The 27,785-nt window shown below is 63.6% G+C and overlaps 3 protein-coding genes across 11 annotated transcripts in view; 2 read left to right on the plus strand and 1 right to left on the minus strand.

Moving 5' to 3' along the window:
• The window catches only part of PIEZO1 (piezo type mechanosensitive ion channel component 1), a 53,820-nt gene extending 44,897 nt beyond the window's left edge, over positions 1–8,923 (plus strand). The window contains exons 28-51 of one of the 5 annotated variants that reach the window (XM_027618095.2): positions 26–115; positions 220–314; positions 596–664; positions 1,188–1,288; positions 1,828–1,924; positions 1,996–2,055; positions 2,137–2,309; positions 2,397–2,503; positions 2,660–2,851; positions 2,945–3,203; positions 3,271–3,459; positions 3,626–3,926; positions 4,150–4,246; positions 4,337–4,484; positions 4,558–4,772; positions 4,850–5,008; positions 5,089–5,236; positions 7,044–7,232; positions 7,362–7,454; positions 7,539–7,711; positions 7,785–7,907; positions 7,995–8,074; positions 8,166–8,355; positions 8,442–8,923. In XM_027618095.2, coding sequence (XP_027473896.2) covers positions 26–115; positions 220–314; positions 596–664; positions 1,188–1,288; positions 1,828–1,924; positions 1,996–2,055; positions 2,137–2,309; positions 2,397–2,503; positions 2,660–2,851; positions 2,945–3,203; positions 3,271–3,459; positions 3,626–3,926; positions 4,150–4,246; positions 4,337–4,484; positions 4,558–4,772; positions 4,850–5,008; positions 5,089–5,236; positions 7,044–7,232; positions 7,362–7,454; positions 7,539–7,711; positions 7,785–7,907; positions 7,995–8,074; positions 8,166–8,355; positions 8,442–8,691 — 3,598 coding nt within the window. In that variant the 3' untranslated portion in view covers positions 8,692–8,923. The remainder of the gene's footprint in view (positions 1–25; positions 116–219; positions 315–595; positions 665–1,187; positions 1,289–1,827; positions 1,925–1,995; positions 2,056–2,136; positions 2,310–2,396; positions 2,504–2,659; positions 2,852–2,944; positions 3,204–3,270; positions 3,460–3,625; positions 3,927–4,149; positions 4,247–4,336; positions 4,485–4,557; positions 4,773–4,849; positions 5,009–5,088; positions 5,237–7,043; positions 7,233–7,361; positions 7,455–7,538; positions 7,712–7,784; positions 7,908–7,994; positions 8,075–8,165; positions 8,356–8,441) is intronic. The other 4 variants (XM_027618097.2, XM_027618100.2, XM_027618098.2 and 1 more) reach the window with 4 other exon arrangements.
• Positions 8,862–17,241, minus strand: CTU2 (cytosolic thiouridylase subunit 2). 4 transcript variants are annotated; one of them, XM_027618101.2, is made up of 15 exons: positions 17,070–17,240; positions 16,355–16,429; positions 13,769–13,847; positions 13,526–13,585; positions 12,350–12,410; positions 11,361–11,581; positions 10,919–11,214; positions 10,706–10,841; positions 10,422–10,553; positions 9,970–10,061; positions 9,751–9,845; positions 9,513–9,666; positions 9,292–9,358; positions 9,137–9,195; positions 8,862–9,041 (listed from the first exon to the last, which is right to left on the minus strand). In XM_027618101.2, the coding sequence occupies exons 1-15, from the start codon at positions 17,132–17,134 to the stop codon at positions 8,894–8,896; spliced, it is 1,740 nt and encodes a 579-aa protein (XP_027473902.2). In that variant the 5' UTR covers positions 17,135–17,240; the 3' UTR covers positions 8,862–8,893. The 4 variants fall into 4 exon arrangements, with proteins under 4 accessions (XP_027473902.2, XP_027473904.2, XP_027473905.2 ...); XM_027618103.2 differs by having other exon boundaries at positions 11,361–11,470; positions 17,070–17,239; XM_027618104.2 differs by having other exon boundaries at positions 16,342–16,429; positions 17,070–17,206.
• Positions 17,242–17,324: 83 nt separating this feature from the next.
• RNF166 (ring finger protein 166) lies at positions 17,325–26,253 on the plus strand. 2 transcript variants are annotated; one of them, XM_027618106.2, is made up of 6 exons: positions 17,325–17,566; positions 22,510–22,666; positions 24,100–24,212; positions 24,539–24,638; positions 24,729–24,836; positions 25,237–26,253. In XM_027618106.2, the coding sequence occupies exons 1-6, from the start codon at positions 17,412–17,414 to the stop codon at positions 25,300–25,302; spliced, it is 699 nt and encodes a 232-aa protein (XP_027473907.1). In that variant the 5' UTR covers positions 17,325–17,411; the 3' UTR covers positions 25,303–26,253. The 2 variants fall into 2 exon arrangements, with proteins under 2 accessions (XP_027473907.1, XP_027473906.1); XM_027618105.2 differs by having other exon boundaries at positions 17,326–17,566; positions 24,524–24,638.
• Positions 26,254–27,785: the final 1,532 nt, after the last annotated feature.

Below are 27,785 nucleotides of genomic sequence, written 5' to 3' on the forward strand. Positions count from 1 at the left end.
ATCCCCGGGGTGACCCCCCCCACAGGGGCTTCGCGCTGTACAACGCCGCCAACCTCAAAAGCATCGAGCTCCACCGCAAGGCCGAGGAGAAGTCCCTGGCCCAACTGAAAAGGCAGTAGGTGGCACCCGGGGCGGGGACCCCGGGCTCTCCTCACCACAGCTCTCCTCCTCAGCTCGGTGCTCAGGGCCGCCCCCCACCCCCCACCCCCCACCCCCCAGGATGGAGCGTATCCGCGCCAAGCAGGAAAAGCACAGGCAGGGCCGGGTGGGCCACAGTCACTCCCAGGACCCCCCAGACCCCACCCAGGAGCCAGGTGAGTAGACGGGGGGTGGAAGGGCTCCCGGGTCCGGGTGTGTCCGTGCCACGTGCTGTCCACGGGCCTTCCCGCCCACTTGTCCCGTGCCATGTGGTCCCCGTGTCCCTGCAGGCTCCGTGGCCAGGCCACCACTGTCTGCGTGCACTTGTGGGCTGTCCGCCGCTCCCCACAGCACGGCGAGGCCCCCTGTCCGCACAGAGGTGGTGTCCGTCAGGGGGCTGCCCTCGCCCTCCCCGTGCTTCTCCCTGCTGGCTCACGTCCGCCCCGCCCCTCCGCAGGGCCCGGCAGTCCAGGGGGCTCCTCCCCACGGAGACAGTGGTGGCGGCCCTGGCTGGACCACGCCACAGGTACCACCCTAGCCTGGCCTGCCACGGCCACCCCGTCGGGGCTGCTGTGCCTGGGCCCCTCCTTTCTCAGCTGCGGTCTGCCTTCTGGGCAAGGGAGCTTGCTCTGTGTGCACCTCTGGCTGTGCCCCCGGCCTTTCCCTCGGGCCTCACCCCGGCCTCGATTGAACCAGGCCCCCACGGCAGGCTCTGTGCTGCCCTCCCGTCGTTCGGACTCTCAGATGCAGAAGTCTGAGTGTTCAGCGCTGATCCCCAGCCCTCGTGTGCCTCTCGTCCCGTCTGGTCTCGTGTCACTGCTCTGGCCTGTCCCCCAGCCCGCCGACCCCAGGCTGCATGGGCTGTCCCTGAGGGTGGGGAGGGACACATGGGCCTCTGCCCGGGGGTCATGGGATGCCGAGGGAACCCACACGCCTGTCCTGGGCCCGCCCCAAACTGAAGAAATGAAGCTGAGAGCCTTGTGGGTGCGGGGGTGTGGAGGCCAGCCCCCCCCAGGGGAGGATGGTCCTCAGCCCCGCCCTGCCCGCAGTCATCCACTCGGGGGACTACTTCCTGTTTGAGTCGGACAGTGAGGAGGAGGAGGAGGCCGTGCCCGAGGACCCCAGGCCATCGGCACAGAGTGCCTTCCAGGTGAGGCGGGAGGGTGCCGTGCCTTCCCCTGGCCACGGGCGCCTGGGCCTGCACAGCCCCGAGTGCAGAGGACACACACGCTCTGGCCGGCCTGCCCCGATCCATCCAGACCCCCGGCGCCCACACGTCAGGTGGGCAGGCGGGCTGTCGGAGGCACAGGTCGTGGGCAGCTGTGTGCCTCTCTGTCCACCGCCTCCTGAGGTCAGCACTCCAACCGTCCAGCCCTGAGTGGCCACCAGTGGCCTGTCCTTGGAGAAGGGTCACGCGTGTTTGCTGGAAAAAGGACGGGCCGGGAGCCTCCTGCCTGTCTCTGGGCCCAGAGTTCTCAGAGAGTGACCGCCGTGTACGCCGGCGGGCTGCTTGCCCTGCTTGCCCGCCACAGTCCCACGGGACCCGTGCCCTGCCCCGAAGCAGGGAGCCAGCCGAAGGCCCCCCAGTGGCGGCCTGATCCCAGCCTCGTCCTCGGGAGCTCGCGGGTGGGCTGAACGGGATGTGCCGTCCGGGGCGGTGGGCCGCTGACACAAGGACCTGGTCCACAGATGGCCTACCACGCGTGGGTGACCAACGCGCAGACGGTGCTGAGGCAGCAGCAGGAGGACCAGGAGAGGCAGGAAGGGGCGGAGCAGCTGCCCACAGGTGCGCTGGCTGCGTGCGGGGCGGGGGTGGGCGCGCGGGGCTGCAGGGGCTGACCAGCACCCCGTGCCCAGGAGGCGGCCCAGGCCAGGGGGCAGAGCCAGCAGACGGCCCCGACGAGGCAGTGGCAGCTGGTACGTGCTCCCCGGGGACTGGGGGGCTGGGGGCCACCTGGGGCAGCCTCTGCAGCGTCCTGCCTCCTGCCCGCCCCACAGGCCCCAGCCATGTGATGCAGCGCGTGCTGAGCACCCTGCAGTTTCTGTGGGTGCTGGGGCAGGCACTGGTGGATGGACTGACGGACTGGCTGCTCACTTTCACACGGCACCACCGCGCCATGAGTGACGTGCTGCGTGCCGAGCGCTACCTGTACAAGCAGGGGCTGTGTGGGGTGAGTGTGCACACCCCACCCCGCCGCCCCGCCCCGCCCAGCCCACATCCCGGGAAACTGCTGCCCTGAGCCCTCCCTGCCCTGCAGGGCAAAGAGGTGCAGCGCAGCTTGGTGGAGCAGCCGTACAGCAGCGAGGCCGAGGCCGCACCTCCAGGCCCCTTGGGAACCCAAGATGCACCGAGTACAGCATCGAGGTAGGTGCGGGCTGGTGGCGTGCAGGGGGTACACAGGCCAGGAGGTGCGTGGCCTCCTGGCCCCTTGTCCACCGGGGCCCGGGAGGCCCCTCCAGCCCCAGAGCCTGGGCAGAGCAGAGATCACGCTGCGTCCGTGACCAGCCTCACTTCCCACAGCGGGCTAGGGGCTGAGGAGCTGCTGAGCACTGCGACGGAGGACCTCGGCAGCCCGCTGGGCATGGGGTACCACAGCCGGGGCGGCAGCGGCGGCGAGGTGGCCCCCGAGCCTGGGGCTTCCCCGCACAGCTCCCGGGAGCTTCCTGTCGGCGCCGCCACCCGGACGCGCACGGCCAGCGAGCTGCTGACCAGGTCGGGGGGTGGGGGCAGGCGTGCGGGGAGGGGCGGCGCCCGCTCGGAGCCAGGCCCGGTGCTGAGGGGGGGTCTGGGCGTGGCTCCCCACAGGCGGCAGCGCATCGAGGAGCTGGAGGAGGCCGCCCAGTTCGAAGCCGGGCAGGGCCGGGCCCTGCGGCTGCTGCGGGCTGCATACCAGTGCGTGGCGGCCCACTCGGAACTGCTCTGCTACTTCATCATCATCCTCAACCACATGGTCACCGCCTCGGCCACCTCCCTGGTGCTGCCTGTGCTTGTCTTCCTGTGGGCCATGCTGTCCATCCCGAGGCCCAGCAAGCGCTTCTGGATGACGGCCATCGTCTTCACCGAGGTGGGTCGCGGCTGGAGCGGGAGGGGGCGGGGCCCGGCCCCCCCATGCTGAGCCCCCTCCCTCACAGGTGTCCGTGGTCACCAAGTACCTGTTCCAGTTTGGCTTCTTCCCCTGGAACACGCACGCCGTGCTGCGGCGCCACGAGAACAAGCCGTATTTCCCGCCACGCATCCTGGGCTTGGAGAAGACAGAGAGCTACATCAAGTACGATCTGGTGCAGCTCATGGCCCTCTTCTTCCACCGCTCGCAGCTGCTGGTGAGTCCACTGGGCCTGGGCCAGCGGGCAGCAGGCGGGCACCTCCCAGCACGCGCCCCACCCGCCGGCTGCCCGGCTGCAGGAGGCAAGGCTGGACGTCAGGGTCCCAGAGTGGGCCTGGCCACCTTGCCCAGCTCCTCAACTCCTTCCCTCCCTCCCTCCGCAGTGCTACGGCCTCTGGGACCACGAGGAGGGCCAGCTCTCCAAGGAGCAGGAGCGGGGCAGTGGGAAGAGGGGCGCTGAGGAGGAGCGGGCACCGCTGGGACCCCAGACCGAGGCGGTCACGGGGCCTCAGGGAGAGCCAGCAGTGGCTGGGGCCCTCATCCAGGACCACATCCGGGCAGAAGCAGGGGACGGGCCTGCAGAGCCTCCCGGGGAGCTCAAGCCCCGAGACACGAAGCGTATCGGCCTGCGCTTCAGGAAGAAAAGGAGGGAGAGCGCGGAGCCCGTAGAACCTGCAGCCACTGGTAGGACGGCCCTGTCTGTGCACAGCCATCCAGCCCACCCGGTTCCCCGCTGCCCCAGCCAGCCCACTGCCCGTGACCTGGGGGGGGGGTCCCCATGCTCAGCCTGCTGGCCTGTGAAATGGGGTGATGCCAGCCCCTGGTGGGAGGGGGTCTCGGGTTGGTTGGAGTCTGAGCTGCACTCAGCGCTCTGGGGGCTCCGGTCAGCAGTGGCTGCCCCCCACAGAAGGTGTGACGGCAGCCTCTGGGAGAGAGAAGTGGAGTCGCCCCCGGGAAAGAGTGACAGCCGTGGGGCTCCGACTGCAGAGCTTCTGCCTGGCCATGTGGGTGACGGCTGGCCGCTCCTGGGCAAGGGTGGGTGGGAAAAGCCAAGGCAGGCACTGAGCCCCCTGCCCACCTGGCCTCACCCACAGGGCCCAGAGCGTGTACCAGCCCCTGCGGCGCTTCTTCCACGATATCCTGCACACCAAGTACCGTGCGGCCACCGATGTCTATGCGCTCATGTTTCTGGCCGATGTGGTCGACTTCATCATCATCATTTTCGGCTTCTGGGCCTTTGGGGTGAGCGCAGACCCCGGTGGCCACCCCGCTGCCTGCCCCTAGCTGCCCCCTGACCTCTGCTCTCCCGGCACAGAAACACTCGGCAGCTACAGACATCACGTCCTCGCTGTCAGACGACCAGGTGCCAGAGGCCTTCCTGGTCATGCTGCTCATCCAGTTCAGCACCATGGTCATCGACCGTGCCCTCTACCTCCGCAAGACCGTGCTGGGCAAGCTAGCCTTCCAGGTCGTCCTGGTGCTGGCCATCCACCTCTGGATGTTCTTCATTCTGCCTGCCGTCACCGAGAGGTAGGTGTCTGGCCCCGGGGACCTTAGGGCTCTGGCCTCGGGCAGGGTGCCCTGAGCTGGCTTTCCTGTCCCCCCAGGATGTTCAGCCAGAACGCAGTGGCCCAGCTGTGGTACTTCGTCAAGTGCATCTACTTCACCCTGTCCGCCTACCAGATCCGCTGCGGATACCCCACCCGCATCCTTGGCAACTTCCTCACCAAGAAGTACAACCACCTGAACCTCTTCCTCTTCCAGGGGTGAGTGTGGGCTGGCCCGGGGCGCCAGGAACCAGGCTGCCACCCACAGGCCCTCCTGACGGGCTCCCTGCTTTGGGCAGGTTCCGCCTTGTGCCGTTCCTGGTGGAGCTTCGGGCCGTGATGGACTGGGTGTGGACAGACACCACGCTGTCCCTGTCCAGCTGGATGTGTGTGGAGGACATCTACGCCAACATCTTCATCATCAAGTGCAGCCGCGAGACTGAGAAGGTGCCTGGCTCAGGCGGGGAGTGGGGCAGATGAGCCACGAGAGAGCCAGGTGGTGCTGGCGGTCCCGCTGGGGGGGGGGGGCGCAGGGACAGGGCTGTGAATGTGGCCGTCGGCGGGTAGCTGGCAGAGCGGGCCTGAGTGCATGCCCGGCCCAGGAGGCTTGACTGCTTGGCTCACAGGCACGAGAGCTGGGAGCTGGGGCAGTGAAGGTCAGCTGAGTTTTCTGTGTGAGTGACTGCAGTGGGAGATAACGGAAACAGGCCCCCCCCAGTGCATGGGTAGAGTTCAGAGACTCTTAGCGTCATTGCAGAGCTGGCCACATCACCAGGCAGATCTAAGATGTGCTCACGCTCTGCAGAAAGCGCCCCCGCCACCGCCCTCCCGACTCTGCACAGACTTGTCTGTTCTAGAAGTTGGTATCCACGCTGTCACACACCGCGTGGCCTGCATCTGGCTTCTTTCATTCTGCAGTTTCAAGGCTAGTCCATGTGGCCTGTGTCAGAATTGAGGGTTTTATGGCTGAGGAGCATTCCTTCGTGTGATTGTGCCGCCGTACATGTACCCAACGGTTACAAATAGCCCTGGACGGCGAGCTGGTTCCTTCTGTTTATTGCAACGCGCACTGCTGTGAACACAAGCTTGTGTTTGTTGTTCTCGGGCACATGCCCCGCAGCACGGTGGCTGCATCAGAGGGCAGCTCCTGGTGGGGACTGCCCTTGCTGTCCACCGCGGCCGCCCCCTCCCCCATCCCCACCAGCGCCCGTGACTCGGCGGGGGGGGGGGGGGGGTTGATTTGCGTTTCCCTGACGGTGAATGATGGCGATGATCGTTTTGTGTGCTTGTCAGCGATCTGCTTTGCCCCTTTTGTCCTTGGCTTGCTTGTTCACTTCTTTTTAAGAATTCTTTTTGCATTCTGGACACTAGACCCTTATCACATAGGATTTGCAGATAGCTTCTCCCATTCTCTGTGTGGTCTCTTCGCTTTTTTTTAAGATTTATTTTAGGGGCACCTGGGTGGCTCAGTTGGTTAAGCGACTGCCTTCAGCTCAGGTCATGGTCCTGGAGTCCCGGGATCTAGCCCCGCATCGGGCTCCCTGCTCAGCGGGGAGTCTGCTTCTCCCTCTGACCCTCCCCTGTCTCATGCTCTCATTCTCTCTCTCAAATAAATAAAATCTTAAAAAAAAAAAAAAGATTTATTTTAGAGAAGCATAGAGCACAAGCAGGGGGAATGAGTGGCTGAGGGAAAGAATCTCAAGCAAACTTCTCAGTGTGGAGCCTGACACAGGGCCTGACCTCACGACCTGAGCGAAGACCAAGAGTCAGACGCTTAACCGACTGAGCCACTGAGACATCCCATCCCCTCACTTTCTTGATAGCATCTCATTTTCTGAAGCACAAACTTTCCTTTTTTATAACGTACAGTGTTTTTTCTCTCATTGCTCGTGCTTTCCACGTTTGATCTGAGAATTTTCCATGGAATCCAGATTGAGGTCTTAGCTAGGGGTCCTGCTGCTTTGGCACGCGGACAGCCATTTGTCCCAGCAGCATCGTTGAAGAGATGGTCCTTCCCCGCGTGGAATCATCCTGGCAGCGCTCACTGAGCGGCGGGTTGCGTTCTGGGCCCTTGTGTCTCAAGTGCTGGAGCTTTGCAGTCAGCTGTGATGCTTTAAAACCTGGCTTCACGAGCCCCTGGGTGGGCCCCAGGCTGTGGCTGCGTGAGGCTCCGGGGTGTGGGCCAGTGCCCGCCTTCCCCCTGGGGCAAGGGGGCAGGCAGGGCTGAGCCCCTGAGCCCTGCCCCACCCCCCAGAAATACCCGCAGCCCAAGGGGCAGAAGAAGAAGAAGATCGTCAAGTACGGCATGGGCGGCCTCATCATTCTCTTCCTCGTGGCCATCATCTGGTTCCCGCTGCTCTTCATGTCCCTGGTGCGCTCTGTGGTCGGCGTCGTCAACCAGCCCATCGACGTCACGGTCACCCTCAAGCTGGGTGGTTATGAGGTGAGCCACCAGTCTGTGCCCACCGGAAACGGGGGACTGTGGGCACGGTTCGCACCCCACCCCCCCTCACGGCGTTTGGCACCACGGGGCCTCCCTGCCCCATCACAGTCGCTGCCCCCACCCCGGCAGCCCCTGTTCACCATGAGCGCCCAGCAGCCGTCCATCGTGCCGTTCACACAGCAGGCCTATGAGGAGCTGTCCAGACAATTTGACCCTAACCCGGTGAGTGGGCCCCACCCGGCAGCAGCGGTGGGGGGGGGGGGGGGTATCCGGGAGCCCCTCGCTCAAGGGCTGCCTGGGGTCCAGCTGGCCATGCAGTTCATCAGCCAGTACAGCCCCGAGGACGTCGTCACGGCGCAGATCGAGGGCAGTTCCGGGGCGCTATGGCGCATCAGCCCGCCGAGCCGGGCCCAGATGAAGCGGGAGCTATACAATGGCACGGCTGACATCACCCTGCGCTTCACCTGGAACTTCCAGAGGTGCGTGCTGGGCTGGGGCGGGACCTGGGGGGAGTGCAGCCCGCAGTGGGTCACACCGTGCTCTGGCACGTAGGGACCTGGCCAAGGGCGGCACCGTGGAGTACACCAACGAGAAGCACACGCTGGACCTGGCCCCCAACAGCAGTGAGCGGCGGCAGCTGGCCAGCCTGCTCGAAGGCACCTCCGACCAGTCCGTGTGAGTTGGGGCCGGGGTGGGGCGAGGGGCGCAGGGAGGCAGCTGGAGGGCCAGGCTGGGCCTGACCCACCGGCCTTCTCCCTGCAGGGTCATCCGCAACCTCTTCCCCAAGTACATCCGGGCCCCCAACGGGCCTGAAGCCAACCCTGTGAAGCAGCTGCAGCCCAGTGAGTGTGTGTGTGTGTGTTGGGGATTGGGCGGGGTGGCCTCAGCCCTGGGGGAGGGTGGTGGCCCTGACCCACTCTGCCCCTGCCCCAGACGAGGAGGAAGACTACCTCAGCGTGCGCATCCAGCTGCGGAGGGAGCGCGTGGCCGCAGGGGCCGCTGGCTTCCTCGAGTGGTGGGTCATCGAGCTGCAGGACTGCCAGGCCGAGTGCAACCTGTTGCCCATGGTCATCTTCAGTGACAAGGTCAGCCCGCCCAGCCTGGGCTTCCTGGCTGGCTACGGGTGAGTGTGCTGCACATGAGGACAGGCGGGTGGGCAGGGTGCAGCGCCAGCATCACCCCCCGCCTCACCCAACTCCTGCCTGGCAGGATCATGGGGCTCTACGTGTCCATCGTGCTGGTCATCGGCAAGTTCGTGCGCGGCTTCTTCAGCGAGATCTCGCACTCCATCATGTTCGAGGAGCTGCCGTGCGTGGACCGCATCCTCAAGCTCTGTCAGGACATCTTCCTGGTGCGGGAGACGCGGGAGCTGGAGCTCGAGGAGGAGCTTTACGCCAAGCTCATCTTCCTGTACCGCTCGCCCGAAACCATGATCAAGTGGACCCGTGAAAAGGAGTAGGAGCGGGGCTCCTGCACCCACGCATGAAGGAGCTGCCCAGCACATTGCTGGGCGCAGACACCCCAGCCCCGGCCGCCACGCCCTGACGCTGCTGCCAGAAGGAAGCTGGGGCCCCTCCTCGGCCCGGCGCAGGGCCCAGCGCAGCCGGCACACTGGGCCAGGGGCTCCAGCCTTCCCTTGCCCATGCGTACTGTAGGGTTTTCTAATTAAAAATGTTTTTATTTATACAATCGCAGACTGTCTGCCCCTCCTCGCCCCCGTCCTCCGGGGGGCCCCAGGCTCCGCTCCCGCTGGCGTGCGCCCTGTCGTCACTGTTCTCCAGCAGATACTCCTGGATCTCTGGCGAGAGCCTGGGAAAAGCCATACACTGGGAACCTGCCCCGTGGAGGCCACCGCCCACAAGGACCCCCTCCGGCACTCCCCCAGCCGTGTGGCTAGCCCATACCTTTGGCTGCGGAGCTGGGCCTCGGCCAAGATGTAAGGTGGCAGGGGGTCCAAGGAGGGCTGCAATAGAGGATGGCCATGGACAAGGGGCTGCGTGGCACCAAGCCCCGGGGGGTGGGCCTCCCCTGTCACGACCCAGGAGTGAGAACGACTCACCACATCCTTCATGTTCACGCGGCAGCCGTAGCACAGCTGCTTGATGACACGGGCTCGGGAGTCCTCCCTGGAGGAGCAGAGCTGTGCCTGAGCACTGGTGCGGGGCCTCGGGGTGCCTCACCTAGCCTGGCTGGCGGCTTGGGGCCCTGGGGTGCCGCACCTACCCTGGCCAGTGGCCTGGGGCTGACCACGGGTCAGGGCGGGGCCAGGAAGGGACTCACCTCCTGCACGGCCTGGTCCCCTGGCAGCAGTTCGGGGCCCTGCCCACCTCTGCAGAACGGCAAGGCACGGTGGGGGCCCCAGCCTCAGCCAGTGGGGTGGGGGGCTGCATCTGGGAGAAATCCTGGGTCTGAGCCCCGAAAGCTGTGGCACTATCTGCAGACAGAGAGAGGCTGAGGGTCCTCCTGGGGCTAGACACCCAACTCCCACTCCCCAGTGCCCCTCCCCCTCCTCACGGACCAGCAGTGTCGACGTCCAGCGAGCACATACAGAGCAGGCAGCGGGGGCCAGAGGCACAGCCATCCCTGGGGGCCTTGACCAGCTTCTCACTGGTCCTGATGGGGTGGGAGAGGGGGCACAAAGGCAGCGTGAGGCTGGGCTTCACTCCTGCACAAGCCCCCCGGGTGTAGGCTCGGCGCTCGCGCGCCCACCCCACCGTAGGCACTGACGCGCACGCACCTGTACACGGTGCTGACTGTGGAGGGGAACTGGGCCTGCAGTCGGAGTAGGAAGCCCTCCATCAGCCGGTGGATGCTGGCCTTTTCGGGGGCCTAGGGATAATCAGATGGAGGACTGCAAAAGTGGCGCCCCCAGGCCTGGCCCAGCGGCCACCTAGCGTGGGGGCCAGGGCTTCACACCATCAGCCCTGAGAGTGCCAAGTCGGGACTGAAGTGAGCCAGAGCGCCCGCATCTGTGTCCCTGTCACTGAACACACCTGCTATTACACCCTCCACGCAAGCCCCCCTCGGCCGAGTACTAGCCTGCCTCTCCTCGGCAGGGGAGTGCCCTGCGTGTGCTCCCAAGGAGCTGGTGTGGACACAGCTCAGGCCACTGACAGTATGCTAGCCACCTCTGACCCCACACTGGAGAGGGCCACCTCTGACCCCATGCTGGATAATCCCGCAACTCACCTTGGTGTCGATGGCTGGGGTGAAGACAGAGGGAACGGCAAACAGGCGGTTGTAGAAGGCAACCTCCTTCAGCGTGTGCTCACGCATGGGCCGTACCACCACCACGTCGCCGTGCCGCTCGTCGGAGAAGCCCTGCGGTGGGGGCACATTCGTCACCGCACCCAGCACACGGGCTCACAGCTCCGCCTTCCCTGCACCACAAGGGAGACCCTGGCACAGACTCCTGACGCTACTTTCAAGTGACGTGGGCCAGAAGGGCCCCTGGAATGCCCGTACCCACATACCGTGTCCCAGGCGAGAAAGGCCCCTCTCCCCAGTGCCAGGCTGGTCATGAGTTTGATGGCCAAGCGGGTACAGCTGTCTCCTGTCATCACCTTGGAGTAGCCATGGGTCCGAGCCACGTGCAGGATCAGGTGGGTCCTGCAGAGCAGAGCCCAGGGTCTCAGGGGGGCCGGAAGAAGCAGGGCCTAGCTGCCAGGGTGGGGATGGGGGCTCACCGCAGGGTCTGCAGAAGCTCCTCTTTGGCCGTCAACGTCTTCACGGAGTCAAACAGTCGGGACAGAGCCTCGGTCTGGGCAGCCGGGGGTGGCTCAGCCAGGTTCTGGGGGTCCTGGGTGCAGGGCTGGCTCGGCTGCGCCTCCCCCTGGGCTGAGCTGGGGCTGTCCCCAACGCCCTCAGCCTCCAGCGTATGCTGCTGCTGAAGGAAACTGTCCACAGCCACCTTGTAGGTGCCCACAGTCCCCACCGGCTCCGGGGCAGAGCAGCGCAGCACGGACGGCGGCAGGGCAAACACCTTCCAGGGCAGGGAGAGAGCGTAAGGCCCAGGTCTGCCCCCCGCCCCCCACGTGCCAGAACAAACAGGCCACGGGCGAGGCCCACAGCTGACCCCACAGGCCCTTGTGGGCACCCGGAGGCCCGCCCTGAGTCAGGCCCACCCACCTCTTCCAAGGTGACAACGTGCCACGGGAAGCCGAGGGTCTGTAGGATCCGCTTCACATCAGACAGAGTTTTTGCTCTGTCCTCCCGGCTCTGGCCACAAGCTGCTCCCTCTAAGTGCAGGCAGAAAGGAATCATGACTACAGGAGAGCCCAAGATGGGATAAGGCCATGTCCTGGGAGCAACTCTACGAAGCCTTCTGGTGGAAACCACAGGACATGTACCTGTTCTCAGGGAGGGCAGCATTATCAGAGTGGGGAGTGGCTTCTCTCCAGCGGCACAGGGGAGAGGCGGGGGGGGGGGAGGCGTGACGGACCCCAGTGCCCCAGACCCATGTGGGAGCCTATCTCAGGGAGCAAGGGGCGGGGCAGGTGAGCATCTGGCCCCTGATCCATGGACACTAGGCAGACAGGCCTGCCTGACTCTAACAAAAGTCCAAGACAACAACGGGACTTTGTCGCTAGACCCATGTGTTGCCTCCAAATACTCATTAAGTTTAAGTGCCTCCTAAGGGCACAGCTCCAGCTGTCTCAATGGGGCTCATCCTGAGGGGCTGGGGCTGGGGCTGGGGCTGGGGCTGGGGCTGGGGCTGGGGCTGGGGCTGGGGCTGGGGCTGGGGCTGGGGCTGGGGCTGGGGCTGGGGCTGGGGCTGGGGCTGGGGCTGGGGCTGGGGCTGGGGCTGGGGCTGGGGCTGGGGCTGGGGCTGGGGCTGGGGCTGGGGCTGGGGCTGGGGCTGGGGCTGGGGCTGGGGCTGGGGCTGGGGCTGGGGCTGGGGCTGGGGCTGGGGCTGGGGCTGGGGCTGGGGCTGGGGCTGGGGCTGGGGCTGGGGCTGGGGCTGGGGCTGGGGCTGGGGCTGGGGCTGGGGCTGGGGCTGGGGCTGGGGCTGGGGCTGGGGCTGGGGCTGGGGCTGGGGCTGGGGCTGGGGCTGGGGCTGGGGCTGGGGCTGGGGCTGGGGCTGGGGCTGGGGCTGGGGCTGGGGCTGCTACACATACCATCGACGTATACAACCCCTGGCACAAAACGCAGTCTTTTGGCAGAATCCCGACTCAGGCCCTAGACAGAAAAGGGACAGGACCTCAGCCCCACGGTCAGAAGCCAGAAGACACTTTCCCATCTGAACTGATGTCCTCCAGGAAGGGGTGGTGTTCCCCACCTGGAACAGACAAACCGTTCAAAGTGCCGAGCAGGCCCCATGGGGAGGCCACACAGCCCGACATGGTCACAGTGGCTGTTTGGGCATCTTCATCGCCCCAGTAACACCTGCCCCTCACCAGTCTCCCACCCCCCTCAGACCCCCCGCCGCCAGCAATGTCCTGAGAGGAGCCTGCCTGAGCACCTCTGACTGCTGCGTGCAAGAGGACAACAGACTACCATCAAGGTGTCATCAGTCAGAGGAAACGGGGCCTCCAGGTGCCGGACAAAAGGCCAACGGAGTGGGCACTTACACGAGGCCAGGCTTAGGGGGTCATGAAGTGAGAGGAGAACAGCACCATGCCAGAGACCCCCGGACAGACCACGCCTCTCATCTGTGCCCCTCACTGGGAATGCAGAGGGTCTGTGTATGTCCCAGCCCCAGGTCAAGGCCTCCACGGCAGCCAGGGCCCTTAGGAAAAGCCCTATAGCCGTCTCCAACACGCCGGACGACAGTGTGAGCGGCCCGCCGAGAGCCTGGAGCACAGCTCCCCAGTGAGCACCCTCTCCCCTACGCTCTCCCTCCCCATCCAACTTCACATTCCCTGGCATCCCCACTGCTCATTTGGGTCTCAAACTTCTCAAGGAAGCTGCCCGACCCCAGCCAGGCTGGACCCCTTTTGGGTTCCCCAAGGCACCTACTCGTATTTCCGGGTTTTGTCCTGGACCCAGGACCAGGGGGAGGCCCATGAACTCGGGAACACCTCAAGCAACGCTCCACCATGCCATCACGTGTTCCCTATGACTAGGATTCTATGTGGTCGGCAAACAGTCCTACACTCGGGCACAGCTGGGTGCTCCAGACTCAGCCTCCAGTTTGTGCAGCCCTGTCTACACATCCGACAACCCTCTGGGCATCCCAGCTAGCGGTGGGCCGCTCTCGCCAGCTGCAGGCAAGAGCGCCTCAGTCCTGGGCCCCCAACCCTGCAACTCAGCAGGGAAGCAGCCAGGACCCTGGAAGATGCTAGGAGACATACCTCAAGGACCTGCCAGACCATGGAGCTGGATGAAGGCCCCCCAGACCATGCCAGGAGCACCTATGGGAGAAGGAACGTCGCTGGAGAGTGCTGCATCTCCCCCATGAGCAAGCCCACCCTCTCCACCACCACCATCACCCGTGCGTGACAAGGGGAGGGGAGGCAGGGGCTGAGAGCCAGGGCCCAGGGGGGCCTGGGCTTCCCAGCTGGGGACCCCGCAAAAGAGTCACCCCAACACACTACCTTCTCACCCGGAAAGATCAACCGATTCTTCCCAAGCACGGCTCTGAACTTGTGGATGTAGAAGGCCCTGAAACAGTCCCTGCAACAGACAACCAGCAGTTGTGGCCACATGGCCCCAATGGGGACGCAGCCTGAGACGCTGCAGCGTTCTATTTTCCTTCTCTTACCAATGTCCATCTTTAAAAGCAGCATCTTGACAGAGGCTCTGCCCAGAAACTGACAAGGGAAGCCAGGGTTGAGAGGTTCTTGCCAGCTGTGTGCCCCAGGACCAGCCCCGTGCTGCACAGGGAGGCCCCCCCCTTAGTCCCCAACAATCCTTCCTAGTGTGAACTGATGTCTGAGCAGCCCAGAGCCCAGGTGCCACCTGCACCTCCAAACACTCAGGAAGGCCCAGCAGGCAGAATGGACACAGGGAAGTGCAGGGCAAGGCCAGCCTGACCCTCCCACAAGCAGAGTGGAAGGCCCCTTCCAAAACTCCCACGGGGAGAAGTACTATATCTTGGGGCAAAGGGGGAAGCAGTGAGTAGGCAGCAGCGGGTGCCCCGTGTCCCAGAACGCCATTCCCGAGCTGATACCATCTCAACAAGAAATGCCTGGGAAGTTCATGCAAATGCACAGTCCTGGCTGCTTCTTCAAACCCAAAGAATCAGAACTTCCAGGGCGGGCCCTGGGAATCAGCATTCCTGAAAATCCTCCCACACCTGATTCTCAGGCTCAGCTACAGGTCAGAATCACTCAGGCCAAACACGTCGGACATAAAGTGCCAGAGTGAGGCTGAGGCGTCTGCATCTAAAAGCTCCCTGGCAACCCAGGCAGGGAAGTCAGGGTCGGTGACAGCAATGCGGCTCCCTGAGAACTGCCCCCCACCTGAGGCTGCCACCCCTAAGTCTACTTTCTTTTTCCTACTAAGACATACCAGGGGCGCCTGGGTGGCTCAGTTGGTTAAGCCTCCAAATCTTGGTTTCGGCTCAGATCATGATTTCATGAAATCAAGCCCCAACTCAGGCTTTGGGCTTAGCGTGGAGTCTGCTTGAGATTCTCTGTGCCCCACCCCCTTGGCCACACCCTCTTTTCCTCTAAAGCAAATAAATAAATCTCTCTTAAAAATAAATGTCTTTTTTTTAAGAGCCTTTATTTTTTTAGAAAGACAAAGAGAACAGGAGTGTGTGAGGAAAGACGCAAGGCAGAGAGAGAGAAAATCTCAAGCAGACTCCACGCGGACCACAAAGCCTAATGTGGGGCTCTATCCCAGGACCCCGAGATCATGACCTGAGTCAAAACAAGAGTCGGACGCTTAACCAACTGAGCCGCCCAGGCGTCCCAGAGTAAATCTTAAAAAAAAAAAAAAAAAAAAGACACAGCAGTGTCCACAGTTCCCCCTGCCCCCCACTGAGCAGGCACCACTCTGAGGGGCTGACCAAACACCCCACATTCCTTTGTGGTCAGTAGGTCAACGTGGTGTTTAATAAAATGCCAAGGCCCCAGGTGAGCAGCCACAGGCAGCGAGGCCCAGGAACTCACTCACCATCGAGGAGGGGTAAGGCTGCCAAAGCACAGATGCTTGCACGGGGCACAAAAAGCACCTGTGGCTGCCCACGGGCGCTCTGAGCCCAGAAGGAGCTGCTGCAGCCTCTTCTCCGAACTGTCATCGCTTCAGATGCTCTGAGAGATTAAAGCAATGGGGGCTTTGCCTATGTTTATTCCAGTAGCACACACCAAGTTTACCGTGTTCCCAAAAGATGGCTGGGGAGGAGAAAGCTTTGGGAAAAAACCTTAGTCCCTTCAGTTTCTCTTTTGGAAAATTCTGGAAAGTAGAATCCAAGACTCGTGGAGACTATTTTAGAAACATAAGCTGGGGGGCGCCTGGGTGGCTCAGTTGGTTAAGCGTCTGCCTTCGGCTCAGGTCATGATCCCGGAGTCCTGGGATCGAGTCCCGCGTCGGGCTCCCTGCTCGGCGGGGAGCCTGCTTCTCCCTCTGGCCCTCCCCCCTCTCATGTGCTCTCTCTCTCTCATTCTCGCTCTCTCAAATAAATAAATAAATCTTAAAAAAAAAAAAACATAAGCTGGGCAACGCCTCGGTGGCTCAGTCAGTTAAGCGTCTGTCTTCAGCTCAGGTCATGATCCCAGGGTCTTAGTATCAAGTCCCGCATCAGGCTCCCTGTTCAGCGGGGACCCTGCCTCTTCCTCTCCCTCTGCCCCTTCCCCCGCTTGTGCACCCCCCAAATAAACAAATTCTTTAAAAAACAAAAAAAATAAAAAATCATCCCCAGAGCACCTGCCCAAGATCTCAGGATGCTCTAATCTGCCCCTAGATGCGTTCCAGCTGCTCCGAAATGCTCATCTTGCCTATATCACCTTCACTCTGCCACCTTCCTAAGTGCCATCAGATGCCCTCCTGCCACCTGACCCACAGCTGGACCGTGGGAGAATTACGGCGTACCCACACAGAAACCCAATACCCCACACATGCACCAGAGTCACTGGAAGCGATGTTAGAAGTAAATGCTTCAAAACAAGAGATAAAGCCACAGAAGGGGGGCAAGCTTGGCTGCTAAGCCAAACCTCCTACCCACCTCCAGGCCTCACCTGCAGAAGGCATCTCCTGCTCGAATCACCACCACGGGTAGGCCTTCCGAGCACTTCACACACTTCAGCTCACGGCTTTGGAGACATGGGGGCGGGGGTGGGGTGGAGAACACAGATTTGCAGACCTCCCTCCAGCGGGCTTTGGGGAGGTGGCACTGCCATTCTCACCCCAACTGGTGTATGGGAAGCTCGTGCGAGCAGCTGCACACAACAGCCAAGGCTTGTGTCTTACCCAAATTACCGATACGAAAAAAGACAAGGGCCGTGGGGGCATTTTAGTGTGCTTAAGCCACCCGATAAAGCACAGAATGGCCACCTGTCAGCCTCTCAAGTGCCGGCACGCCTGGAGGGACGACCTGCTCTGTGTGGCTCGGGAGGGGAGAGGTGGCAGCAGCGGGAGGAAACGACCAGGAGGCCGACCTCCTCTTCGACCGAGGGCACAAATTACAAGAATTGCCAGCGCCAGAGCGCAGAGGCAGCCCCTTGCTGGGGTGTTCGCCCCCGGCTAGAGAGGCACCCCCCGGGTGCTGCGGAGCACGGTGCAGCCCCCACCGGGACCCCGGGGCTTCTAGGCCCCAGCCTCGGCGGTCTCCTGGCTTCCGCAGCGCGGCGCCGGGGGCGGACTGCAAGGCGCGGGCCGGGCCCTCGGGGCAGGGCTTCGCCGCCGGCCCGGCGCCGGGAAGGAGAGGGGCGGGTGCGGACGCCCAGCTCTTACCCAGGGCGCGGTGGCGGCGGTCCCTCGGGCGCTGGGTCCCCGTAGTCCTCGCCAACCTGGCACATGGCTGCGCCCGGCCGCACGGTAGTAAGCGCCGGCGGCGGGGAGACGCGCCCTAATAACGTCAGCGGGACGCCTTCAGGGCCGGGGCCAGCGGGTTGGGGGCGGAGCGCGCGCTTTATGACGTCAGCGCCGCGGCGCCGCGGCCGTGACGAGCGGGGCGGGGGCGGGGCGCTCCCGAATGACGTCAGCGCGGCGCCGTCGCGGCCGTGACGCGGGGACCTGGCCCGGCCGGGCCGGAACAGGGACAGCAGCGGCGGCGGCGGCAGACCCGGCCCCGGGATGGCGATGTTCCGCAGCCTGGTGGCTTCGGCTCAGCAGCGGCAGCCGCCGGGCGGGCCGGCGGGCGGCGACAGCGGCCTGGAGGCGCAGTACAGCTGCCCGATCTGCCTGGAGGTGTACCACCGGCCTGTGGCCATCGGCAGCTGCGGCCACACGTGAGTGCGCCGGCCTGCGGGAGGCCGCGGTGCCGGGACGTTGCTGCGGGGAGGGGTCCGTGCCCGCCCCGGGAGGGGCCCGAGGCCCGCGGCCGCCCCGCGCAGCCCCGGAGCCAGGCGCGCGGAGGACTCGGGCGGGGGCGCGGGGCTCCCTGCGCAGCGCCGTCCCTGTCCTCTGGGCGCGTTCCTCCGCCTCAGCCCAGCCTCCTGCCCGCCAGTCCCGGGCGAGCCGAGCACCCTGTCGGCGCATCGGGCGACCTGCAGCCCTGTCCGGTCCCGACTCCCCCTGGGGTCTGCTTACAGCTTCGGCGGGCCTACCCGGGTGCTCACAGGGCAGCAGGCGACCTCTGCGCCAGTCGCCTTCGATTCGGTCCCCTGGAGACCGGGGTGGGCATTTGTAAATAAATGCCTTGTGGCTCTTGCTATCAATTCTTTTTCGGACCCGCTGTCTGCTTGTCTTAACGGCAGAGGAGAGGAGTTTCCTAAAGTTAGGAGAGGGACTTGTTTGGAGGCTGGTGCTGTTTTGTTTTGATGGAGATCTTGGGTCATATCCATCATTGAGCAGGCGGGCTGGCCCTGGGGACCAGACAGCAAGCACCCTGCTAGGGTTTCCAGCTGCACCAGAGCCTCCAGGAGGGTCCTGCAGGGGTGTTTCAGCAACAAAAACCTGAGGATGTGGCTCTCCTCCCAGCTGAGAGCTGCACTCAAGTCTCCTGCGAGCTGCCAGCCTGGTTGGAAGGGCTCCGAGTTCAGAGTGTGTACTGTCCGACTGGCTCCTGGCTCAACAGTACAGCTCTTGAGTGAAATCAGCAGTGTGGGAAGTGGGGTCAGGAAGGCTCGGTTGCCAGCAAGCAGGGCTACTGGGGTGGTGGGGCTTTCACTCCCTGGGGTTGGGCAGAGGTGCATCCAGGCAGGTAGGTGCCCCTAGAATATTTTGCAAACAGGCAGCTGACTTAGGAGGCTCCTGATAGAAAGGGGGAGCTGGGTAGGTGTGCCTTCTTGTCACCCAGGGACAGTGTCAGCATCCAGAAAACCTCCACTTTCCTCCTCCTCCCATGTCAGGCAGCACAGGCACCTGCCCACACCAGGGGAATACAGCCAACTTGTCAGGAAGGGCCGTGTGCCTCACTTTGTCACACTGCTGGTGACATCTTGTCGGGGCAGCCTCTGAACAAGACTCCTTTCTTGGAAGCATATGCTGGTGGGTGTTTTCGGGTGTGCTCTGCAGTTTTTAGTCCAACACTGAGAGAACTGTAAGGCTTGACCCAACTTTAGAAAGCCTTTCTTGGTTTTCGGATGGTCTTCCCTTGGCACCAACAGTTACTCATCGCAGGGCCACAGCATTTCCAGTCTCCAGGTCTGTACAAATCAGTGTGCAGATTTTTTTTTTCCAGATGTCTTTTTTTTTCCCCAGATAAATCTTTTCTTAAAATGTGGCCTTCAGAATACAGCACTGCACAGAATTATGAAAGCATCATGTCCTCTAAACCCTTCCCCCCCCACCATGTTTTTCTTGGCAGAATCTGATCTCTCTCCTGTTTCTGAGGCTGGTCCCGCGAGAAGCTCTTCCAGAGCGTCTTCCTTATAAGCCCTCCTCCCTAGCTCTCTCTGCCTCTGTTTCTTACTCTTCCCAAGTTTCTTGTCTGGTGTCGTGAAGGCACATGCACGAACAAGCACAGTGGACTTAAAGGCTCACGCTTTTCCTTCAAAGAACCTGATGGTGGTCTAGGTATTTGTCCCGCACAGCCACCTAACCATAAACAGTTTGCCTCCACAAAACAGAGTTTCTGGTGCTAAGCGGCTGTGCGTGGGCAGCACCAGACGGAAGAGGAGAGGTCGGGGCGGGTCTCGGTCAGGAGGCCCTCAGCGGGGCTTGTGGAAGAGCTCCCTGGAGCTCCCCAGGAGCCCCAGAGGGAGCCGGTTATTTCTCATACTCGGGGGACATCCTGGGCAGTAAGTCCCCTCTGGAAGCAGCAGCTGCATGGCTATGTATGACCCTCTGCTGAGCCCTCCCCTGAGGGCCTGGCGGGGGGGGGGGGCAGGCTCCCCCGGCCTCCGTTCTCCCCTCATGCTCTCTCATCTCCACCTCCGCATCCCCACATGCAGTCAATGAGCAGAGATCATAGAGAAGTAAGAGCGCTCACGTTTAGGGGGACGTTCTGTGCACGTTCCTGCAGATGGTGCCGAGCCAGGTGGGGTCTGCACCGGAAGCCAGCACGTTTAGGGATTGATGAGGACAGGAGCGTCCTGCGTGCTCGGCGTGCCGCGGCCCCGTCGGGTAGGTGCCCTTGCTGTTTTGTACAAGAGGCTGAGTTCCCAGGGGTCGCAGCAAAGCCAGAGCTTGAGCTCAGGCAGTTGGGCAGGGCTGGCCTCTGAGCCCCCGCCTCTCCCCCCGCCTCTGGTGAGCGCCCTTGCAGCAGTGACCCTGGAGACCCTGGAGACCCTGGGGACCGCTGAGCCTTGACGGCCCGCTGCCCACCTGCACCCAGACCCGTGAGCGGGCTTCTCTGGGCGGGGTCTGTCACTCCCTGCTTGGCGGTCCACGAGCACAGGCCTCCGTCGGGCACTGGGAGCGCACCTCCATCTGCGTGCGGGCGGACCAGGATATGGGCGATTGAGATCATCCACGCAAGGCTTCGGAAGTTGGGCTCTGCCCCTGAGGACAGCTCCTGGCCCTCGTGGGTCCCCTGCACTGTTGGCCAGCGCTGGCATGGCGGTGTGTGCGAGAGGCTCGGGCAGGAGTGAGACGCGGCGCTAGAGCCTGTGTGGTCAGGCCTGGGGGAAGAGAGCAGACCCCTCAGCTGGCTCTGTCCGCCTATGCTGGCAGAACCTCCTTGGAAGAGGCAGGCACGGCTTGTCTGGGGCAGCTCCGAGCACCGCACTCATAGCGTGGAGCCTTGGCTGCCTGCCGATGGTGCCCGCAGCTCCTCAGGTGCCACGACACACAGACCAGCAGAGCTGCGGGCCGGCGGGCGGGTCCGGGTGCAGGCAGGGGTCCACGCATGCCTTCTCAAGACCCCAAGCTCCCCGGACCCCTCCTGCTGGCAAAGAGGTGCCCTTCACCCCGACCTGTGCATCTGTCGTCGGAGCCGTGGCCCTGAGGCCTGCCCTGACGACATGGTGACTCGTCCCCTGAGCGCTCCTGGGGCCATCCTTCTGCATGTGCGACTTACAGCTTTGCTGAAGGAGAACGCCCTCGTCTGAAGTATACACGTTGGTGGTTCCCGGAGTGTGCGGTGTTGAGCCAGCATCCCCACCACAGCAACCAGGGATCCGTGCTGCGTCTGTGGACGGGTCTCTTCTGACTGTCCATGTCAATGGAGTCACACAACACACGTCCTGAGCTTGGCGTGTCCCCGAGACTCGCCCCAGTGGCAGCATCCGTCAGTAGCTCACCCATCCTGGGGATTGGCCACATCCGTGTGTCCGTTACCCGTGGATGACGTGGCCTGTTTCTGCCCCGTGGCTCTTGTGGTGGCGCTACCGTGCACACCCACCGCGACAGTAGCAAGCTCTCCTCCCGTGACAGGCAAAGAGAGAGGCCTGCGTCGGCCGTTAGGCTAGTCAGACCCTTGGAACTGCAAGAGAGGCAGGCTGGGGCACTCACCAGAACGCCGTGGGGTGGGTGCCTAGACACCTCTGTCACATGTCCGCCAGGTGAGGGTGACAGGTGGGCCATCCTCCTTCTCCTGGGGGAAAGAGGCTGCCGGGAACGCTGCGTCTTCTGATGGACCTCAGGCCAAGCTGGGCCTTCTGTGCACGTTCCTGCAGACGGTGCCGAGCCAGGTGGGGGCAGCACCGGAAGCCAGCACGTAGGAGGGAGGCCCAGGCGTGGACAGCAGGAGGGACTCTGGATCACCCCCGCTGCCTTCTCCTGGGAGGGAAGTGAAGCTCTCCTGGTGGCAGAATGCCAGCCGCTCAGCTGAGCTGAGCCGAGCGTGTACACTCGGGAACACCCTCCCATCCCGTGGCCCCCACAGCCCCCCCTTGGTGCACACAGATGACGGCACAGTTGTGCGCATCCCAATCTTTGAAGGGGCTCCCTTTCTTGTGGGTGGGGGCTTAGCCCTCGTCCTGGGGTGGAGTGCCCACTCGTCTGGGGCCCTGGGGCTCCATCTCAGCGTCTGCAGATTCTAGGTCGGGGTCATAGCTGAGCAGCCCCCACAACACTTCCTAAGAAGCTGGACCAAGGGGGTCCTGGGATCAAGCTCCTTCTTGCTGCCCGCTGGGTGCTCTCCAGCCCGGTGTCCCCGCAGACTGAACGCTGCTAGTTTCTCTGCGGCACTGGGGGGACTCGGGGTGAGAAGGGCTTGCTGCTGAGGCCCAAGGACATCTGTATCCACTGGCTGGCCTCTTGATACGGCATCTCCAGGGACAGCACCAAGAGCCTCAAGCGCCTGAGTGTGTGCCAGGGCCATGAGTGTCCCTGCTCAGCAGTCAGGAGCCCAAGCAAGGTCCCTTCCGTCAGCACGCCTCTGCTCCAGCGCTGTCACGAGGCTGGACAGCTTTGGCCCTGCCCCGTCCAATGAGTCTCAGGCCCCTGGAGTGCTGTGGTTTCCTCTCCCAGCATTGTTGATGATCTTACTCTCCAAAGCTTTGTGGGTGGAGGGTCTTCAGAGCCCCCCTGTGTTGCCTGTGTCCCCAGAGCACCTGGGGTGCTGGCATCACCACATGGCCATGAGACGGGCAGGCTGAGCCTCGGGCTGGGCCCGGGGCCGCAGGGCCAGCACAGCTCCCGGAGAACCCCAGCCACAGCCCCACCAGCCTCGTGGAGACGGCAGCGGGCCCCAGAAGCCCACAGCTGGGAGGGGACCTGGGGTCATCGTTTAGTCAGAGGAACAGAATGATGGTCTCCAGAAATGTGCCGCTGACACAGAGGGGAGCTGCCCTGTGAGGCTCAAAGCAGCCAGCGGCCCTCAGGCCCATGCCCGCTCCCCCTGCAGGTTCTGCGGGGAGTGCCTCCAGCCCTGCCTCCAGGTGCCGTCCCCCCTCTGCCCGCTGTGCCGCCTGCCTTTCGATCCCAAGAAGGTAGACAAGGCCGCCCATGTGGAGAAGCAGCTCTCGTCCTACAAGGCGCCCTGCAGGGGCTGCAACAAGAAGGTACCCACCCCCGGGGCCCTCCTGGGGCCGGGCGGGCCGGCCGGCTGGGCGGGCAGGGCTGTGGTCTGCAGCTGCAGGGCCTGCTTCCGCTCCCCCCTCTCCTCTCCGGCAGAGAGGAACCTGTGCTCTGCCCCTCCCCCACGGTACCACTCACTTCCCTGGGGGCCTTCCCACACCCCCCCCCATCACCCCCACCCCTGCTGCCTGGCCTGGGCTCTGGGTCTTACGTTGTTGCGTGGTCGCTGTTGTGGGGCTAATTTGGGGACATGGGAACTGAGCCTCAGCCCTGCCGACGGGGGTTGGGGCCCCAGGCAGAATGGAGGGGGGTGCCTCTCCAGGGCTGACCACCACCACCCACCTGGCCTGTCTCTCCACCCTGCCTGGAGCCCCTCACGGTGGCCCAGCCCCAGGAGTGGATTTTGACTTTGCATTTTGATAGAAACATCACAATAGAAGGCAACCCCTGGTTGCTTTGTCCTACAGGTCAGGGTCAGAGTCAGGACATCCTGGAGCTACTCCGGGTTCTGCAATGAGGCTGCTGGCCTCCTTCCCTGGCACGCGGGCTTTCTCCCGAGAGAGCAGGCCAGGCCCATTCTCGGCTTCCCACATGCAGCGGGCCTGCTCTGCCACAGCGTGCTCAGGTCTGTCCGCACTCGTGGGCCAGTGGGGCAGGCCCGAGCAGAGTGGGGAGCCAGGCTGCCCTCGAGAGGCCCTTCTCCTGTTGCCCAGGACACCTGGGGGGGATCTTGGCCCCGGGGACCTTACCCCTCGCTCACACCCTCCTCACTGCTTCCTTGGTCCTGTGAACGAGTTTTCTATTTGTGAGACATTTACTCCCAGCCTGTTGGCGTTGGTGACAGCAGGATTGGTAGCATCTGCTCCCCAGGGACGGATGGTTGCACCTGTCCCTTTCCTTGGGTCGTTCACTTGAGCCACACCGAGGTCCGCACACCTGGCTCTTTTCCCTGCCCCTTGGCCAGAGCGTGTGCCCCGGGCCGGGCTGAAGAGAAGGTTGTGCTGTGGTTTGGTGCGTTTTGGTAAGAAGTTCTACCAAGTAGATGCTTGGCCGTCTACAAGAACGCTTTTCCTCGGTTTCTGTTATGAGGGCTATCCCCCCCCACCGATACATCTGTTCTGGTTTCCTCAAGGACTGCCCCTGCCCTCTTTAGGCCCCGAGCGACCCCAGCTGAGGTGTGCTCCTGTCCAGTAGCTGGTGGCCAGACGCACCTGCCAGTGGGTGTCCGGAGTCTGTGTCTCCTTCCCTTGGTGCCCCTTTTCTGGCAGGGTCATGAGGCCCCTGAATGAAGCCCCCCACTGCTTACACAGCACTGCTGGGCCATGAACGTCAGGGGCAGGGACGGGTCCTGCTGCTTAGTGGCCCTCTCATCCTCTGGAGCCTGACCCCGACACCTCCTCGGCCTCTGTCTTCCTAGGTGACGCTGGCCAAGATGAGGGTGCACGTTTCCTCCTGCATGAAGGTCCAGGAACAAATGGCCAACTGTCCCAAGTTCGTCCCTGTGGTGCCCACGTCCCAGCCCATCCCCAGGTAGGCCACCCTGCTCCAGTGCTCAGAGCCCCTGTTCCTTGTAGGGGCAGCTCCTGGCCCACGTTGCTGTCCCTGGAGGAGGTGGGAGAGGCTGCTGTGTCCCCCTCTGCGGACAGCCTCGCTGCCCTGCAGGAAGGGGACCCCAAGGAGGGCCTGCACAGGCCCGCGAGTCACCTCCCAGTGGGGGAGGGTGGGGGGGGAAGGGATGGGACCCAGAGCCCAGGGGGAGGCCCGGCCGGGTGCCCCCGGGGCGGGCCGTGCCGCAGGTGGAGGCAGTGCGGGCTCCCACTCACCTCCCGCCACCGCCGCAGCGCCGTCCCCAACAGGTCCACCTTCACCTGCCCCTACTGTGGCGCCCGCAACCTGGACCAGCAGGAGCTGCTCAAGCATTGTGTGGACAACCACCGCAGCGACCCCAACCGCGTGGTGAGCCGCCGGCCCCGGGGACCGGCGGGGGGCGGGGCCGGCTCCCCCCGAGCAGCGGAGAGCTGCTTCAGCCCGCACCCTGTGTTGCAGGTGTGCCCCATCTGCTCGGCGATGCCCTGGGGGGACCCCAGCTACAAGAGTGCCAACTTCCTGCAGCACCTGCTACACCGGCACAAGTTCTCCTACGACACCTTCGTGGTGCGTGCCCCCTCCCCACGGCCGTGCCCCCACAGAGGCCCTGCCCTGTCCCCCTCCACCCTCTGGAAGCCACGCCCCCCCGACCCGCAGACCCTCCCACAGCAGGGCCTTTGGGGCTAATCGCCCCGGTCCTAGTTGCTCCTCAGACCCCAGTTCCCTGCTCCTCCCACAGACCCGCTCGGCACTCGGTCTCCGGGCCAGGTGTCTGTGGGGGAGTCCGCTGCAGAAGCCCCGTGGTGCCCTTGAGGAGGAGCCAGATGTGGATCCCGTGTGTGGGCAGCCCATCCCATGAGCCCATGGCCCTGGGCGTGGCAGCGCAGTTTCCTCCGGGCCCCGGGTCGGAGGGTCTGGCCCTGCGGGGCACGTGCGCATCCCCGTGTCTTCCGTTCCTGTCTTCCAGGATTATAGCATCGACGAGGAAGCTGCCTTCCAGGCTGCCCTGGCCCTGTCTCTGTCCGAGAACTGAAGGCACAGCCCAGCCCCTGGACCTGAGCCCTCCCGCCTCCGGGGGATGGGGCCGGCTGGGGGGACAGGCCCAGCGCCTGCGTGGAAATGCGCCTGTGGGACAAGCGGAGCCTCCTGTGTTGCAGGACAGACGTCCCTGAGCCCACCAGGGGCCCCGTCGGAGGGTGGCCTCCAGTGCTCCTGGCCGAGCGTTGCTGGCTCCTCGGTGCTTCGGGCTGAGCAGGCGGCCCTCACGGGGCTGGCTCGTTGGGCCTGAGAGCGGTGGGCAGCCGGTCTGTCTCAAAGCCATGCTGTCCTCCTCTCTGGCACAGAGACCCACTGTGCCCCATCGGCGTCCCGCAGGCCTGGCTGCTGAGCAGGGGGCGCGGGGGGAGCCCGGCCACCGTCTCTCAGCGCTTCCAGTTTGCGCACTCGGTACTGGCTTTTGTGATACTTAGGAATTCTGGCATTTTTCTATATTATCCAGTGTGATGATCTTTTCACATTTTATAGAGCAAAGACCGAGCAGTTACTCTTCATATGGCAATACCCGTGTTTGACTAGGAACAATAGTATTTTTATGGAACATTTACAAAATTATATTTTTAAAAAAAAACAATCAAAAAGCAACAGTTGTGGGGTCAGCGCGGGGGAGGGAAAGAGAGTCGCGGACGCCAGAGCCAGCAGGCGCCCTGGGGCTTTGCTCAGATCCTGGGTCCCCCTTCCCAACTGCCAGGAAGAACCCCCAGGGCCCTGGCCGCTCGCAGCGGCCACCCCAGCAGTGCAGGCCTCCTTCCGCCGGGGTCCTGGCCCCCACCCCGCTGTCTCATTCCCAGGCGGACCCCGAGCCGTGTTGGTAGGCCACCCTGGGGGGTGACGGGTGGGGTTGGAAGGAGCCGTCGTACTCTTTCGGTTCACGGCATAAATTATTGCTCTTTTAAAAAAACTTCAATAAAACATTTCGAAGCATCTATAGCAACCTTGATCGCTAGGTTTCATCTGGGAGGGTGAAAGGCGGGTGGGGGCTGGGGTGCAGCTGTGACCTCCCTTTCCTTGAGATCTGCAGGTGTGTGTCTGTGCCCAGGCAGCTCGAGCACTTGGCTGGGGACGGTGCTGCCCACCTGCCCCAGGCCCCTCCCTGTGCGCACGGGGCCTCCCTAGGCTTCCCTCAGCTCCCCCAGAACACAGCCTCTCTCTCGAACCCCGTCTAGTCCCTGGTGACACATCTTGGCAAAAGTTTGCCAGGTGGTGGTGGTTCTCACCTTCCTTGTCATGAGATGGGGTCCCCCCGAGGCCAGCACACTGGACTCGAGGCTTGTTCTGGGGGCCGGAGGTAGCCATGGAGGCTGGCGGACAGTCTTTGGGATGCCCTCGGGGTGAAGCCCCGCGTCCCTGAGCAGCCACTCTCCCCATGGCTGGTTCTTGCTGCTCTGCAGCTCCCCTGGGCGTCCTCCTGGTGCCCCAGCATGTGACCTCGGTCCCCTAGCCTCATGCAGGGCCTGGCGGGTGGAAGGAGCCATTCAAATGTGAAACGTCGGGGACGCCTGGCTGGCTTAGAGGGTGCCATCCTCGGTCTTGGGGTTCTATGTTTGAGCCCCACATTGGATGTAGAGATTATTTAAAAATAAAATCTTTAAACGTGGAAATGTCCAGCCAGAGATGGTGGTCTGGGCCACCAGGGCAGTTTCCCTGGGCAGGGCTGTGTTCTGGGCTGTTCCTCAAAGCAGGTGGGTCTCCCAAGGCAGGGCCAGGCAAACAAGCGCCCACAAGCTGCCACTCGGGAGAGCGGTGACAAGCTGGTCACCGCCTTAGGTCCTTCTTTAGGAGCCTCCCCTCTTCAACCCCACTGGCCGAGGACGCCAGTTCCAGGGGCGGGCATGGTGGCGGGTCCCTGCTGCCACCTGAGGACACCTGAGGATCTCTGCCCTCTCCGTACAGCCACGGGACGGCGTCCACATGTGGCCTCTCATCCCCAACACCTCAGGGCACTCTGCCCAGGGGAGGACATCAGAGTGAACCCCAACACGGCGTGGGGGACACCGGGCGAGCTGGATCTCAGTAGACCCCACAGTGCCGGTGGGGAGGCTCGGGCTGAAGGCCACAGCACAAACAGCCTCCCTTGTACTTCGAGTGAATCCTGTGCCGGTGGGGCTGTCCCGCCAGGCCTCCCTGTAAATCAGCTCCGCCACCTCCAGGGTTTCCCGCCACTTTAGGCTGGGAGGTCCTGGAAGCCAGCGTCCCCTCCCACCCTGACACACGCGGGGCCGACCACCGCAGGAGCTCATGTCCCCCACTGCCACACAAAGCCAGACAGCCCTGCGTCCTGGGGCGCCCCCGCCCGGAGTGCACACTTCTCTATCAGGGTACGCACTGCACTGCGGCGTGGGGAGTCCACACGCACCCTGAGGCCTAGAAAGCATGTCTGGATCTTGGGTACCTACGACCTCCTATGTTAGCACGGGGCCGGCAGGCAGGACGCCCAGAGGGCAGAGCCCCCAGGCCCCC

The sequence above is a fragment of the Zalophus californianus genome, chromosome 17, assembly GCF_009762305.2.
Source record: "Zalophus californianus isolate mZalCal1 chromosome 17, mZalCal1.pri.v2, whole genome shotgun sequence".
In the NCBI taxonomy this organism is placed as follows: domain Eukaryota; kingdom Metazoa; phylum Chordata; class Mammalia; order Carnivora; family Otariidae; genus Zalophus; species Zalophus californianus.